General features: G+C 41.0%; 1 protein-coding gene across 2 annotated transcripts in view; it reads left to right on the top strand.

Annotated features, from left to right (window-relative positions):
* Positions 1 to 16,478, top strand: part of MTM1 (myotubularin 1) — a 101,090-nt gene that overhangs the window by 23,972 nt on the left and 60,640 nt on the right. Inside the window, exons 3-4 of one of the 2 annotated variants that reach the window (XM_069463033.1) lie at positions 1,056 to 1,128; positions 2,832 to 2,926. In XM_069463033.1, the coding sequence (XP_069319134.1) occupies positions 1,056 to 1,128; positions 2,832 to 2,926 (168 nt within the window). Of the gene's footprint in view, positions 1 to 1,055; positions 1,129 to 2,831; positions 2,927 to 16,478 lie in introns of those variants that run through there. The other variant, XM_069463034.1, reaches the window with a different exon arrangement.

Below are 16,478 nucleotides of genomic sequence, written 5' to 3'. Positions count from 1 at the left end.
AATTCTCTTCATTTGCATAGCCCCTCATAATTCACAAAAGTGTGCTCGTGTATTTTGTTCCACTTAATACAAAACAATTCTGAGGGAAGTATTACTAACTTCACACATGAAATGATTGCAGTGTGATTTTTGGCAAACACTAGAAAAAATGGAATGAAAAATATTGCTGAAAAAACCTTTTGCCCAAACAGATGTTAGTGATGTGCCTCGTGCGTCTTAAAACTAACACATGGAGCACATCATTGGTATTAATCCATTAGGGCGGCTGAGTAACTTGAAAGACAATGGGTATCTACGGCAAATGAGACTCTTGAGAACTCACCTGTGCATTTTAGTGGTTAGTACTTGGCCCGCCTGACAGAGCCGCTGAAGTGATTGAATTGGCACATGCCTGGAAAATACCTCTAAAACCAGGAGGCCTAGAAAATAATAAAGTAACATGAAGAATTTATATAAATGGCTCCTAAGGCCCTTGCCAGCTCAAAAGTTCTCTGACAGACCACTCTTTCCTCTTATCTAGGATAAAGATCTTAGTAAAGGTGAGGAAGTAAAAAGTGAGGAAGAATCTTAGTAAAATAAGAAGCTCAATATGTAGTAACATTTATTTTCTGACATTGTAATAGGATTCTGGCTAATTATTGTATTGTTGTTCAGTTAAGGCCCCATGAAATTAAAGTTTTCATTTTTGCTCTCTGCAAAAGATGACTGAATATTTAATATGAAAAAAGAAAGCTACCACAGTATACATGTATCTATAAAATACACTTAATATTTACTTTTTATCACCTTCCTGAAAGCTAACTTTAAAGTGCTTAGAAGAGTTGTTAAAATTAATATCATTGAAAAGCATGCTAACATTATTTAAATGCAGACTAGAAGTTACAATATCTAATGAATGTTGATGCTAGATTATATTTTTTCAGTTTGAATTTTCTCAAATGCTAAATCTATTTTTTTCTTTAAAAAGCATATTTCTAGTTGTTTATATTCCGGGTTGCTTAAAAACCTGTACAAATGTAATGTCATTACTTCTGATGCTTCTGTTTTGTTTCCAGACGTCTCGAGATGGAGTCACTCAGGATCTCAGTGAGGCTGTCCCTCGACTTCCAGGAGAAACACTAATCACTGGTAAGGACCCTCTGACATTAGGATTTGCATTGAAGAGAAGTCGGGCAGGATCAGGTGGCTTCAATCCTGCTTCCTGTTTAGAAGTTAGAGGTAGACAAATAAGCTAGCTTTGTTTCGAAGCATTAACATAGAACTCTGCATTCATTTTTGATCAAAGAGTTCTTTCAGGAGCTTCATGCTCACAAGGATAGTGATATTCTTGTCTCCGTACCAAAGACTGAGAATGATTTAGGGGAAAAAATGTGGATTATCTCTAGAAAGTGTCTCATTGGAGCTATAAGCTCTTACAGTTGAAGGTTTAAGAACAAAATGATGTTAAGGTTTCCAGTCTATGATGTATGCTTTAAAATGATAAACTGAAAGGCTTGAAGACTTAAATATTCTCCTTTTTAAAATATAGGAGACTTTATTGGTTTAAAATATCTTTCATTTGACAGAAAACAGAAGTTAGTAATATTGAGGTAACATTTTGATGTGTTATTTTTTCATGATAAATTTATATTAAGAGGAAGGTATCTGATTGGATAGGGCCTAGTCATTCTGGCTTAACAATATAGAAGCACCTGGCAGCTTCTGAGCCAAGTGCTAATGTTGTGGGCATTCAGATTTTATATTAAGATCAACACCCTCCTCTCAGATTTCAATGTATTTGGAGATGGTATCATTACCATTGTTTCAAGGAACCTTTCAATTTATTGACTGAGATCTGAGTTATTTGGCTTAAATGACTAAAACATGGTGCTAATTAGCTGAAGATCTTAGACAAGGTACCTTTGTGAATTAGCCAGGCACCACCAGAAACTCTATTCTGTGTCCACAGACTCGCACACATTCTAGTCTTGAAATGGAAACCAGTGGGATGTGTGTCCATCCCAATTTCTGAATAAGAGCAAAGAAGATCATTTACTTTTGGTGATCTTCATGTGAAGTTTTGGTGCTGGATATCAGTGCCCAAACCTTAACCAAGATAGTATGGGAACTAGTATGAAGTAGCCTTAGTGGGTGCTTTTTATTTAGCAGTTGAGGAGAAAGGAATTTCAAAATCATTAAAAAAACATGTAAAAACCAGTAATACATTCAAGGACATCCTTGAAAGATAAGAGAAAGACATATTTCTATTATAATTAACTCTTCTGATTTAGTTTCTCCTTATATTTATCCTACAAAGATGTACTATTCTTTTGGTCATCTGTTTTATATCATTTCGTTGTTTGAAATGAACCTAGTTAAACTCTTCTCTGGACTATTAAAGAATAGCGTATAGGAAGATTTGTACTGCTGACGTTTATTTACTAAAAACATCACAATGTTTGTGTGGTTAGAGGTTGGCAAATCTCAACACCCAATCTAGTAGTTAGTCCATGAAACTGTCCTATGTGAATTGCCTTCCTCTAGTTGAAGTAGCTCAAATAATCACCTTTACCACCACCCGAGGGTTGCAGCAGGAGTATCCTCATTCACTTCTGCTCTCCACTGTTGTCACTTTGCCCCAGGTAGCTGTCACTACAATGTAGTTCCCCCACTGCCCCAACTCAACCTAGCACAGGAACGTGGAAGCGTTGCCAGTGCTTGCTATCTACCTTTTCAGTAATTTTTTTGTTGTAGTTATTTGTAGCCAAATAGTGTATTTGAAATTAGTGCCATTTGTTGTGTATCTTGGTATATATTTCCATTATTTTAGGGTACTTTTTTTATCTTAATAGACAAAGAAGTTATTTACATATGTCCTTTCAATGGCCCCATTAAGGGAAGAGTTTACATCACAAATTATCGTCTTTATTTAAGAAGTTTGGAAATGGTAAGTAGAATATAAGACCATAAAGATGACCCTAACTGTTAAAGATAATGCTAAACGTTTCTCTTCTACTTTGTAAGATTGACTGTGGATCAGATTAACATGGGGGATATATTTGCTTCTCAACTCTTAATTTTTTGCTTATACAAAACTCATTTAACACTAACACTTGCATAGGTAGGGAATAGAGTAAATCAAAAATATAAGTTTTATCCTTCATAATGGTAGGGGATGGGTTAGTAATTGTAACCATTTGCTAGTTTAGAGAAGTTAGTTAGATTTAGAACAGTGGTTCTTTACCAGAAGCGCAAATGAGAATGACTTGTGGAGCTTAACAAACAATACAGTGTCCATAAATATTAAAAATAAAAAATGTACATATATCTTAGACATACATCATTAGAATGTCCAGGCCTGTGGTCCAGGTACAGTTATATTTTCTAAAACGTCATAGAGGAGTATACTGATGTAAATTCCTGGTTAAGGCCCACCATCCTAGAATTTTCCAAGTGTTCAATTACAGAGCACTAGGTAGCAAGTGTAGAACTAGGATGGCTATGGTATCGCTTACTGCCCCTCTACCTTTTCAGTCCATGGCCACGAAATGTTTGCCATACCATTTAAAGGAACATTCCATTGATGAAACGGTGACAATAGAGAAGAGGTGCCCCAAAAGGGGAAGACAGAGTGCATAACCACTATGGCTGTCACAGAAATACTTATACAAATGTGGTAGGTTGTCACTGCCCAGGTCAGTCTAAAGGGGCAGGTATATTTTGATGGGATGGACTAAGAGGGACTAGGTCCAGGGTATAGAGAAGAGTAGCCTGTCAGCAGCATGTACACAGGAGACCTTGAGACTGCTTGGGAATGTAGCTTTTGCCTTTACCCCACCCATTTTTTAGAACAATTCTAATCTAGATTAGTTTGTATGTTTTGATCTTTTTATTTTATAATTTTCATTATTATGTCTGAATTCTGAAAACATGTTGTTATCCCTATTGCCTTAGCTGTGGCAGCCTACTTTTATAGCTGCCCTAACTTGTAGTATCTCCTATAGCAAAGTGCCCATAGAGACGGGTGCATGGATCAGGCCACAGGGCATTTAATTTATGTGAATCTATTTGTACATTTAAGACTGGAGATGAGTGAATGTTCTCATTTTCCAGAATGGAGAAGATGATTTTGGAAGTTAACAGCAAGCTAGATGTCAACCCTTGGCAACAATTGGCAAAAATTCTAAAAATAATCATTTTAAACAGATGATTTTTAAGTACCTAGAAAAGAAAGAAACCATTGGGAGTGTTATTGGCACATTGTCGTGATAGAATCAAGCCATATGACAGACCCTGGTAGAGATGCATGGGCTGAATGGTGGCAGTACACTGAGGTGGAGTTATAGACTGTATACTTAGTGCTTCATGCCAGCCGGGAGGGATGGTCACCAGCAGCCTGCTATGCAGGACCCTTCCTCCCCCATGTGTCTAATGCAGTGCAGAGGAGCACGTAGAAGGCGCGCATGTCCAATATGTGAAAAACTCCAAACTAGCCAGTGTGCTAGGTGACAGAATCGGGGTTTGAAATGATCTTAATTGGCTAGGATGTTGGCGCAAAACTAATAATACAAAATTTAGCGTGGATAACATTTACTTAGTAAAAACTGATACTAAGTTGTATTAGTAAAGGATAAAGGAGGTCTGTCTTAACAGGGGCCCAAGCTTATTGAAACCAGTAATTGGATAGGACTGATTAAAAAGCTAATATACCTGTAGGCTGAATTAATAAAAGTATAATATAATGGACAAAATGAGATGGTAGCCCCATCTGAAGTGTCATGTTCAAAGCCAAGTTCTACATTTTAAGAGGGACGTTTTAGAGTTCAGATAAAACCAGGCTAGTGAAGGGACTGCAGTATGATTGCTGATCAAAATAAATGCTGATCTTATCTGAAGAAAAGACAACTGAAGAAAGACATGATAGAGCCATCTTTGAATATATGAAGTGCCTTTCTGTGGAGCAGGGATTAGATTTATTCTATATAGCTCCCAAGGGTCAAATTAGGATAGATTGAAAGATTTTATGCTAATGTATGTGAGAATTATCAAAAATCACAATGAAAATAAACATTACAGTCTCTTTCGCCTCTGAGACTCTTGGCTTGTTGACTAGCCACACGTGCCCTGTTCCATTTTATGCTATCACTGATGATTAACTGGGAAATTATTCGCACTGATGACATGACAAGATTGTGTATATGGTGTAGTATCAACTATGTAAAACAAATTTATAGAAAAGAGGCTGAAAGGAAATACACCAAAAGTTTCAGTAGTTGGGATATCTGGAGAATGGAATTATGCATGCTTTGTTTTCTTCCTTTAACTTGTCAATATTTTTAAAAATACCTAGAATGAGCAGGTATTACTTTTATAATTGGGAGAACACTTAGCAAATTTTATTTTTGTTTTCACATGGCACCCTAGAGAGTGGGGATTAGTGCCGAGTGGGTGAATAAAATGCCTGTCTGACACTGATTACTAACTTATTTCTTCTTCCACTGAGTTTTGCATAAACATTTTAAGCAATTAGCCACAATATTTAGTCCATAAAAGCAAGCACCTAATAGCAGAAAATGTCATATAAAGAATGCCGTTTAAACGGTTATACAGGAGCCTAAAAGCATAGTCATCATAGTGGTTCTTCACTTAAAGTCCTAAACAAGAACATTAATTGTGGATTCTGCTGCAAAGTGTGAAAATTTTGTTGCGTGTTTGACAAAGAGCTGTCATCTCACTGGCATTTTGAAGTGGACGCCTATTTGTTTCAGGTATGTAAACACTGCAGTGGGAGTGATGAATCCAGATGTGTGTGGTCTGATTCTGAAGTCAGCCCTCACATGTTATAAGGTGTCAAGGGCAGATTCCCTGCCTCCCGTTGCCCAGGGAAGTAGAGGAACGGTGGTCATGTCCTTAGATGGCCTCAGTTGCCTTCTTCTACCTGGCCCTTTTGCATGGTCTGCCCTAAGCACTGCCTCCAGCATGATCCTCCTCACAGCGAGGCTGACTGGCTAGCTTCTCAGTTCTGAAATGATCATTGGCTCCCTGTTGCCTGCAGAATAAAATGCATTCTCCTTTGTGTGGCATAAAAATCCTTCTGACTTCTCTAGCCTTGACTCGCAGAACTTCTTCCCAAATGCACCATTCTCAAACTATGCAAAGCCCCTTCCCTTTTCCCATCGTGCACCAGCTGTCCTCACCGAACCTGGGTGCTCTTTCTCTGCCCATTTCAGAACCCGCTATTCATCCTTCAGAACCCACCTCAAAAGTCATGCCCCTCTGGAGCTTTCTCTAGCTTCCCTTGAAGGAATCACTCCCTCTTTGTGTCTCCGCAGCCTTCTTTCATGCCTCTGTGTTAACACATTGCTATGAAGCCTTCCCTGGCCACCCTAGCTAAACTTTTAATACCCTTCTTTCATGTTTAATTTTTCTCCTGAGCACTTATCACTATCCACTATTTTATATATTGCACTGATTCATCTTGTTTGTTATATCTCTGAGCACAGGAATGCTTGTCTATCTGTTCACTGGTGTTTTTTCAGCTCTTAGGATGGAGCCTGGTACATCGAAGGTGCCCAGCCAGTATGTGTGGAATGGATGAATCCTGTCTTATTTGCTGCTCTGTGGTCTTAACAATTGCCAAGTTCTTTTGGTCCTTCTTGCCTAGCTAGTGCAGTATCCAGTAGGCAGTAGGTGCTCAGTAAAAGTGTATTCATTGAGTGAACTCAGGAGGGAACAGGCTCCTATGTTGTTAGCGCTGCTCAGAGGGCAAAGGCCTAGTCACTGTGGTTTGAGCACAGTGTGGACCCTACTACATTGTGGTACCTTAAGGATTGACATCGCTTCTGGAGTTGGGGAATTCCATAGCCACCTTTTGGCCTTGAGGGTGCTAAGACATTTGGCTTTGGGTTAATGTTATGGCTATGTAGGGGGCTACTGTAAGCATGTGATACCCTATTAATCTGGTAGACTACCATAAGACTGTTTCCAGATTCCCTTCCAGGAGAACTTTGGGTTCAGACGCTATAGTGGGTGAGAAGGATAATTTAACCCTTGTTCATTCATGCATTCATGTCTTCACTCCAGAAACAGTCAGTGAGCACTGTGGTGAATGTAACACCGTGCAAGGTGAATAATACTATATCCTGAGGCCTGCACAGCCTTGTAGGATGTAGAGATGAGCAACTGTGGTGTAATATGACAAATCCTACAGTGGCATGCATCATGCTGTGAGGGTTACAAGGGAGAGGACGGTTACCCCAGCGTGCCGAATCCTAGAATGCATTATAGAGGAGGTGATATTGGAACCGAGTCTTGAAGAAGGGTAACAATTTCCTGGACATGAGGGAGGGAGGAGCATATCAGGTAGAGGGTTTCCCTAGCCATATGGTGCTTTTCCATGTCGCATGTGTAACGATAAGGAAAGCACCATATGCTATGGAGATGGTTGAGTGATCTGTGGGAACTGGAACATCGGGGGTAGATGGAGGAGTGGGGAACAGGAGGAGATGAGGCTGGAAGAAGAGCCAGCAGGAAGCCTCAGGAGTCTCATAAGTCACAGTTAAGCAGTGTGTAGGTTACGTGGCGAATGACGTATCAGATGTGTGTTTCGGGAAGAGAACTCTGGCTGCAGCCGTGTCTGATGGATTAGGGGAGGGAGAGGGAGGCAGGAAGACCAACTAGGATGTTATTTTAGTTTTCCAGGTAAGTGACAAGGGCCTAATACATTCATGGTGGAGATAGAAAAGAGGGGACAGCCGTGAGAGATTCAGGAGCATTTGGGCGGCGTTTGGAAGTAGGAGTTGAAGGAAGAAGCTGAGTCAAGAGATGACTTCTGTGAATTTTTGCTTGAATGATCAGAGCTGCTCCCATTCATCAAAATAGACAGTACAGGAGAAGGTGTGTTGTAGATAAGCCCCGTGGGGAAATGCGTCTGAAGGAGAGGACTCACAGCTGTACAACTACGAGGTGGAAATGTCTCAGGAGCAGGTGGAAGCATGACTCTGAAGCTTCTGAGGTGATTAGTATGTAGGTAGCACTAAAGCCCACAGAGTGTGTGAGATTACCTGGAAAGAGTATGTAACATAAAAGGCTTGGGGCTGCGGAGAGAACCTTAGGGGACATGAGCATTTTTCCATGGTGGGGAGATGAAGAAGCGCCAGTGGAGGAAACAAAGCAGCGGCGGCGAGAGCAGTAGAAATCTCCTGCTAAAAGGCTGTGGTAGAAGTCGGTAGAAGAGAAAAATCTCCAGAAGGTATCGAGTTATGGTGTGAGATGTTGCAAGGTTCAGTAAGATAAAGACTGAAAAGAGGCCATGGAGAGTCACAGGGAGCCCCAGTGAGGACAGAGTCCACAGGGGTGCGAGTCTGATTGGTTGGTCTTCCAGGCCTCAGTGAGCTTCTCTCCATTCACTCTTTTCCCCATGGCTTTATCTACCCCCTTGGCTTCAGTCACTTCTCTACGTGATGTAAAATTGTACATTAACAGATCTCCTTAAGGTAAATATTAATATTAAAACAGTTGATCTCATGGAGACAGAGAGTAGAATGACGGTTACCAGAGGCCGGGAAGGGTAGCAGGGAGAGAGGATGGAGTAGGGATGGTTAATGGGCGTAAAAAATAGTTAGATACAATGAACAGTATTGGTAGCACAACAAAGTCACTATGATTAACAGTAAGTTAGGGGATACTTTGAAATAGCTAAAAGTGGAATTGGAATGTTCCAAAGAAATGTTAAATGCCTGAGGGGATGGACACTCTAATTACCCTGATTTGATAAATTCACATTATATGCCTGTGTTACTACATCACATGTGCCCTATAAAGATATGCAGTAATTAAAAATAAAAAATTAAAAAGACAAACAAAGCTCCTTAGAGTTTATTGAGCCCTTTTCCATATACTCTTCCATCTGAACGTGACATCAGCTGACAAGGGGGAAAAGCAGATGCTGGCGTGGCCCAGGCTCTGGCGTTGACTGTTTTTGGAGCCCTGGTTTCTCATTCTCTGCTGTCTCCTGCATATCTCTTGACTTTTGAACTGATCCCAGACTCATGGCCAATCTGAAATAACTCAGCTCCTTCTCCCTCCCCCAGTTCCTACTTTTGGTGTTCTTGTCTCTCTTAATGGTACCACTTTTCTTCCTATCACCCTGGAGTTACCACTGTCTGCCCATCCTCCCTTCTCCTCTGCAGACTTTTGCACATTTGCCCTGTCCTTGCTAGTTCTTTTGCTCCACCCTCATCCCCGGCCTTGTCCCCAGCATCATCTGTCCCCACAGGCCCTTGCAGCCTCCCTGCCTTCAGCCTCCCCCCGGTGCATTCTATCTGCTCCCTAGTCTGTACTTGCAATCCTTCCATTCCCCTGCTCAGAAACTCTCAGTGGCACCTTTCCTACCTTATTACACATTCTTTAGCCAGGTGTTCACAGTCCTCTCCAAGCCACTCCTGTCTTGTCTTCCCAGCATAGCTCTTTCCCATCTCTGCCCTGAGAATACACCCCATGCTTCAGTTCCCACGAGCTGCTCACTAGTGCCTAAACAAGCCCTGTGCTTCCACACCTGTGGACGACTCCTCCAGCCATTTTTTCCACCTAGAACATGCAGTCATCCCCACCCCATCCCTGCCATTTGCCTCCCAACCTCTTTAGAAATTATTTTAGCTATTTAATATAGAAAGTCTATAAAGAATAACAGAAACATCTGTGGATCCTCCACCCAGCTGAAGAAATCCCATCCTCTCCTATAGCTTCACACCAGAGGTAATCACCAGCCAAAAGTTTGAATTTCTTGTTCCTGATCATTCCACACATCCCTTCTTAGAATGGCACATAGGAAATATGTAGGAAGCTAAGGGAATGGGGGCTTCTAAGGCCTTCCAGTTGATCAGATCATAATCCCTGGGCAGTATAATTTGGCTCGAGGTTCAGGACTACTGGCAAGATGAGAAACATATTGGGTATACAGTTTTCATTTTCTGATAAGACAGAAATTAGCACATTCTTCCTGGGTTAAATTCAAGGAGAAAGTTGTTGTTTGGCTTGTCTCTAAAAGATAGTAACATAGTGATTCTATTCTCAAGGCAGTATATTACCCGGAGATTCTTGAGAATCCTGTTCAGTTCAATGGTTCTTTTGTTGACCCTCTATAAAGATGACACATACGTTAACGTTTACTCAGTAAAGCTGTTTCTCTGAAGAACTAGCATAATGTGGTCTACTTTGCTTTCCTGATGGGTTACCAGTGCAGATATAGAATTTGGAGAATCAAGATGGGTGGACAGTGCGCATGTCAGACACTCGCAAATATCCAGTTCTGAAATGACTTTCAGACAGGTGCGAGGTGGCATGCTGTCTAAGAGCTGGGCATCTAACAAGTGCAGCAGCACTGATGTTCCCTAATCTCTATCATTGGCTGCCGTTGGAATGTAAGCCTTGGACATCACCAGGAAGAGAGGCAAAGTTTACCTTCCATTGTGAGCATTTCAAAGCCTAACCTATATTCTTTCCCAGAGGGAAGGCTAGCCCACTTCATTACAAGCACAAGCAAAAAGGAGTCCTGTAGTATTTTTCTTTTCAAAAAAATACACTGGAAACCTTTCAAGATTATCCTTTCTGTCTAGTGGATTTAGTTCTTTACATTTTAAAGTAGGTGAAATAATACTAAACAGACCATTATTAATAAAACACCCTAGTGTGTCTATAAATAAGAACATCAGTGGGATCCATACTCTAGATATTCTTTTAAACTTCTAGTCTTAAATCATCTTCTTATATTTCTGCTGCAAAATGAATACCGTTTTGGGTTTTTTTTTTTTAAAAAAAGACAGTTCCTGCTATTACCCTTGGTTTCTCTGCCCCTTGTTCCCATGCTAACCCCCAAACTTGGAAGGTCTGTGGGCTGCTGAGCCCTGATGTTGAAGTTACATAATGGTTCTAATTTATTAGCTCCACTACAAGTTCAGGCTTTGAGACCTCATAAAGTGTCTCATCTCTTCTTCGGCAATTCTTTTAATCTCAAATTGACTTCTCATCACGTCCACCAGCAATGCAGTGACAAACCTCCTATGCTCTTTAGCTGACCTTGTCTGTTGTTCTGAAAAGTTAAAAGTGATCCTCTCTGAGCTCTCGTAAATTCCCCTCTCACCACCTAAGGATGTCTATCTTCACCCATCTTTTCTTCCTTCCCTCCCATCTGAGAGGAAGGAACTACACGTCTTCTTTTCCAAAGTGAATCTCTCTCATCAAACATTTCTCCTTTCTCCTTTTACCTCCTCTGGAGTCTTAGTGCCCCATTGGTTATTCTGTGTCTTACATTTTTGGTTTCCATCATTTTTGGTTCTTTTTCTCCCCCAGTCTGCAGATCTGCTCACGTCTCTTTATTGTAAAACACCTTCTTGCATTCTTCCTGCCCCCAATACTATTATCCTCTTTCTTCCCCTTCTTTGCCAAACTTCTTTAAAAATTAGTCCACACATGCTGCTTCCACTTCCGGACCATTGACTCCATAACTTCTTGTGGTCCGGCTTCTGTTCCCTATTGAAACTGCTCCTTCACTGCTCAGTTCCAGTGGCCTTAGTTGAGTCCTCCACTTCACTTCTCTGCAGCAATCGGTACTGTGGCCTACCCCTTCCTTCTTTGTCCTTTCCCCATACATTCTTGACTCTTCTCCCACTGCTGCCTTTTGCCTTCTATGCAGTTCATGTTTTCTTTCCTGCCTCCTAAATATGTTTGCCCCAGAGTTCTGTCCTCACTGTCTTCTTTTTCAATTGTCAGTTGCTTTCTCTAGTTCCAGTCCCAATCTTTCATTCTTTATTGATTGGGTATTTGAGAGCCAAGCACTGTGCCACGTGCTGGGATATGATGGTGAGCCCAAAGACCCAGTTCTTCCCTCCGGAAGCTCATAGTTCTAACGGGATTGACAGGCGTCCTTCAAATAATCACAGCGATACATAATAACCACCTGTGGTCTGTGTTGCATGGGAGTAGCACAGGAGTGCAATAGTTTCGGGAGCCTGGAAATTGTCCTGAGAAAACGATGCTTGACCTGTGGTCTGAAGAAGACATACGAGTTACCTAGATGTGAGGCAGGGGCTGGGGAGGCGAGAAAGCAGCTGTGAGAGGACTTGAGACCAAGGGGAGCATGACAAAATGACAGTGTGGCTGATGGAGGGTAGAACGGCAAGACGTGAGGCAGGAAAGGTAGGTGGTGGCCAAATGACCTAGGCCTCGGCAACCCTGTTCAGGATTTGGGTTTTTATTTATTTTTAATTGACAAAAATCATATATATAATATACAGGTGTTTTGAAATACATATCCATTGTGGAATGGGTTAGTGAAGCTAATTAATATATGTATTACCTCACACATTTATTTGTGGTGAGAACACTTAAAATCTCTCAGCAGTTTTCAAGAATACAGTGTTACTAACTATAGTCACCATGTTGTACGATAATCTCTTGAACTTATTCCTTCTGTCTAACTGAAATTTTGTATCATTTGACCAACAACTCTCCACCACCACTCCCAGGATTTGGGTTTTTAGAGTTCAGCGTCAAGAAGCTTTTGAAGTGGTATGAGCAGAGGAATGATAGCATCAGATGTGCTTTTCTAGAACGTTTCCCTGGCTGTTGTGGAGGGCAGATTGTAGGGGAGCAACAGTGGATGCAGAGAGACTGCTGTGGCAGTGGGCCAGAGAAGTTGCTGGTAGAGTTGGGGAGGCTGACAGATTCAAGACTGATTTAAGAGGTCGATGTGGTGGAGAAGGGGATGTCGGGGGTGACTCCTTGGTTTCCAGCCACCGAGACAGGCAACCTTGGAGAGAAAAATCATGTGTTTAGTTCTGGACATCTTGAGTTTGAAGTGCCTTTGGGATCTCTTCCAGTTCTGTATTTCCAGCTGCCTCCTGGATATCTGTACTTGGTTTATTTATTGTAATCTCAAACCCAGAGTGTCTAAAATTGGCTGTGTTAATCTTTCTCCAAAACCCCCTCCTGTGTTCTTCACATCTTTTTGTGGTACCACCATTATCCATGGCAGAGACCTTGGCCTAAAGCCTTTGACTTTCCCTGGTGGCAATTGCTTTTGCTTTCTGCCTCAGCCCTCTCCACTTTCAGATCCTCGTAGCCCCTCACTTGTTCTCAAGCATCAGCTTCCATGGTGTGAGAAGTAGGTGTAGCCTCTCCTTGCTAGCCCAGAGTGCTCAGTGCTGCTACATGAATCTTCATAAAGCACCATTTCATTGCGGCATTCCTCTTCTCGTAAAGCATCCTGTGAATCTCAGTTACCCTGATCCTAGCCCTGTGATACTCCCCAGGGAATTCTTGTCACCTGGTCTTAAACCTGGCCTGCTTGTTTTTTAATAAAATCCCCATGCTTTCCCACATGTGCAGCTGATGTGACTCTTAACCTGTTTCTGGAACGCCGGTCTCCAACTGCCGTTGCTCCATCCTTTAAGGATCATCTTTAATGTGGTCATCACCACCGAACCTTCATGCAATCCAGTCAATAAGATATCGGCTTGCCCTCCTCTGTCTCCCATTCCACTTTGTCTGGACTTTTCTTAGGGCTCCTGGCACTTGCAACCTGGTATCGTGGCTACTTGGGCACATGTCTTATCTCCCAGATAGAGTGAGGCCCTGAGCTCCATGGGAACAACTCTGCATCTTATCTTCACGGACCCCAGTGCCCAGTACAGTTTCTGTTACTTAGTAGATACTCGAGAGAGAGTAAGTGCATTGTTTTACTTGTTTGTCATATTAACTTCTCAATTATTTTAGATACTTAAAGGAACAAAGGCACAGAATTGAGTTAGGATGGACCTTTGAGAATCCTTAAATATTTAATGATATTTAGATAGTGATGACTCGGGTTTCCAGAGAGCTAAGGTAATTTTCCTATTCCTGGATCTTCCAGTTTGGCCTGCTGAGCTATCTGATCTTGAATGTGTCATTCATGGAGAATGTGCGGGTAGCCTCATCAGGCTGTGGGTGCCTTTGGTCAGGAGCTGGCTGATTCTCTTCAGTGTCCTGTTTTCTGTTTTGTGTAGGGTCAGGGCAGTCTGGACTATAGAATTTCCTCTACACAGGGACAGAGAGCAGCAAGGCTTTATGTCACTTTTAATTCTTCTGCTTTTTTGTTTTTAACATTCTTGCTTCCATGTTAGTGTTAGAGTATCAGACTTCTATTTAGTGTCTAGTCTGTGTATTTTAGGTTTAAGTTTGACATTTAGGAATACAGTTCACAGATCCTCATAAATCTCAATACAGTATAATCTAAACATAGTAACAGACTGCTTGATAGTATGTATGTTTTTAATAACTGGACTGTATTGAGAAGCAAGTACATTATAATATGCAGGTATTAATATATAGGTACACTTACTGAGTAGTGTTTTCCTTTTTTGGCATTTGGGTTTCAGTCATTTAGTGAGGTTTCTCACTCCATGGCAACAGCTAAAAAATTCCTCCTTATAGGTACAAACAGAAAGACCTGTCAGATGCTTGCTTGAGCATACTGATCCACTATATTTGCAGAGCACAATTACGTCTTCCGAACGCTAAGATATTCTTATATGCCATATTCTTAATATGCCATAATAATAATAACTTACATTGTTTTCTAGCTACCATTGACAGGCACTGCACCGGGTACTTTAAATCCATTATCTCTGATCACACGTACTTTGCAGGTAAATGGGGCCAAGAGATAGTAACTTGCCAAAGTTATCTGGCTAATAAATGTCAAAACTCAAATTGGACCAATTTTGTCCACCTTAAGAGTTTGTACTCTTTATATTATGATAACTATACTCTTAGACTTTTTGCTTTTTTATTTGAAATAATTACGAACTCTTAGAATTTGCAAAAATAGCACAGAGAGATCTCATGTACCTATCACCTGGCTCCCCCAAATAACTGTATTGCTTTATCAAAACTAGGAAGTTGATTGGCACAGTATAGTTAACTAGATTCTGACCATACTTGAATTTCCTCAGTTTTTTTATACACTCTTTGTATGTTTTTATACACAGTTCTGCGGCATTTTATCCCAAGTAACCACCATCAACAAGGAAGATATGGAACTGTCCCATCACCACCAAAGAACTCACTCACTCTGCCCCTTTGTAGTCACACCCTCCCCTCCACCCCTGGCAACCACTGCTCTATGCTCCATCTCTACAGTTTTGTCATTTAAGAATGTTGTGTAAAAGGAATCATACAGCATGTGACCTTGTAAGATTGGCTTTATTCACTGTGCCTGGTGCCCTTAAGGTTCTTCCAGGTTGCACATATCCGCAGTTCATTCATTTTTGTTGCCGAGTAGTATTCCATGGTACACATGCCCACGGTCTTACACCTTTTGAATTTCTAGATTACCCATGAGCTACATTTATATTTTATGAAGGATTTGAAATAAAACTTTATTTGTATCCCTCAAAAGGATATTTTTAAAGAACAAAAACATCAGTTTTCTTAAAAGTTTTCTTTGTCAAAATTACCTAACACATTAAAGAAAATTTTAGATTCAAAATTGTGCAGCCCCACATGTACTCACCATCAAATTGGTTTCACTGATCATTGCCTAAGAGCACATTTAGGAATAACAGTAATCGGGTGTCGGGCAGATGTGGAGGAGGGGATGGGTGTATACATACATAACGAGTGCGATTCGCACCGTCTAGGGGATGGACATGCTTGAAGCTCTGATTCAAGGGGGGGAGGGAGGGAAGGGCAATATACATAACCTTAACTTTTGTACCCCCATAATATGCTGAAATAAAAAAAATTGTGCAGCCTTTCATATCTTTGTTCATATGAATATATATTTCGTTATTGTGATCACAGTATATTTTATATGCTGCTTTTCCCCACTTAAACTTATTTTTCCATGTACCATAATTTTAATAGTCAACTTGATGGAACAAGTATGGAGCTAACTATCATTTTTTTCCACCCTGATATCCACCTCTGGCTCCACTGAGCAGCTTCATGCATATAGCTTTTTTTCCTCCTGTTGAATGATAGCCGTAAGTTGTCAGGAGTGAGATTATTGAATCAAAGAGTAAGACTCTTTATGGTTCTTTTGATGTGTGTTTCCAGGCCTTGGCTTGAATCTGAACCCTTCTCCATATTTACTAAATAAATTACTGAATCTTTTTAAAGCCTTGGTTGCCACATCAGGAAACAGGGATACTTCACCTACGTCCTGCAGTGGTGGTGAGGATAAAATGAGACAATGTCTGCCAAGTCCCTATTGCAGTATGTGGCATAGAGAGGTATTTTGTATGTGGTAGCTGCTTGTGGCAGTGCTTGTGATATGACTTCACTAACATGATCCCATCATGCCAGCAGTCTGTGGACCACACACACCCAGCATTGGATAGCAAATGATGGAGAAGCTGTGCATTCAGGCCCTCTGCTTTGGGAAACACACCCTTGCCTGAGACAAGCACCATTTCCAGATGCTTGGTTTCTAGTGGGGGAAACAGACACATAAATCTGTG

The sequence above is a fragment of the Eulemur rufifrons genome, chromosome 30 (genome assembly GCF_041146395.1).
Source record: "Eulemur rufifrons isolate Redbay chromosome 30, OSU_ERuf_1, whole genome shotgun sequence".
Taxonomy (NCBI): domain Eukaryota; kingdom Metazoa; phylum Chordata; class Mammalia; order Primates; family Lemuridae; genus Eulemur; species Eulemur rufifrons.
The sequence above is the reverse complement of the archived record's forward strand: the minus strand, read 5'-3'. Positions and strand labels throughout refer to the sequence as shown.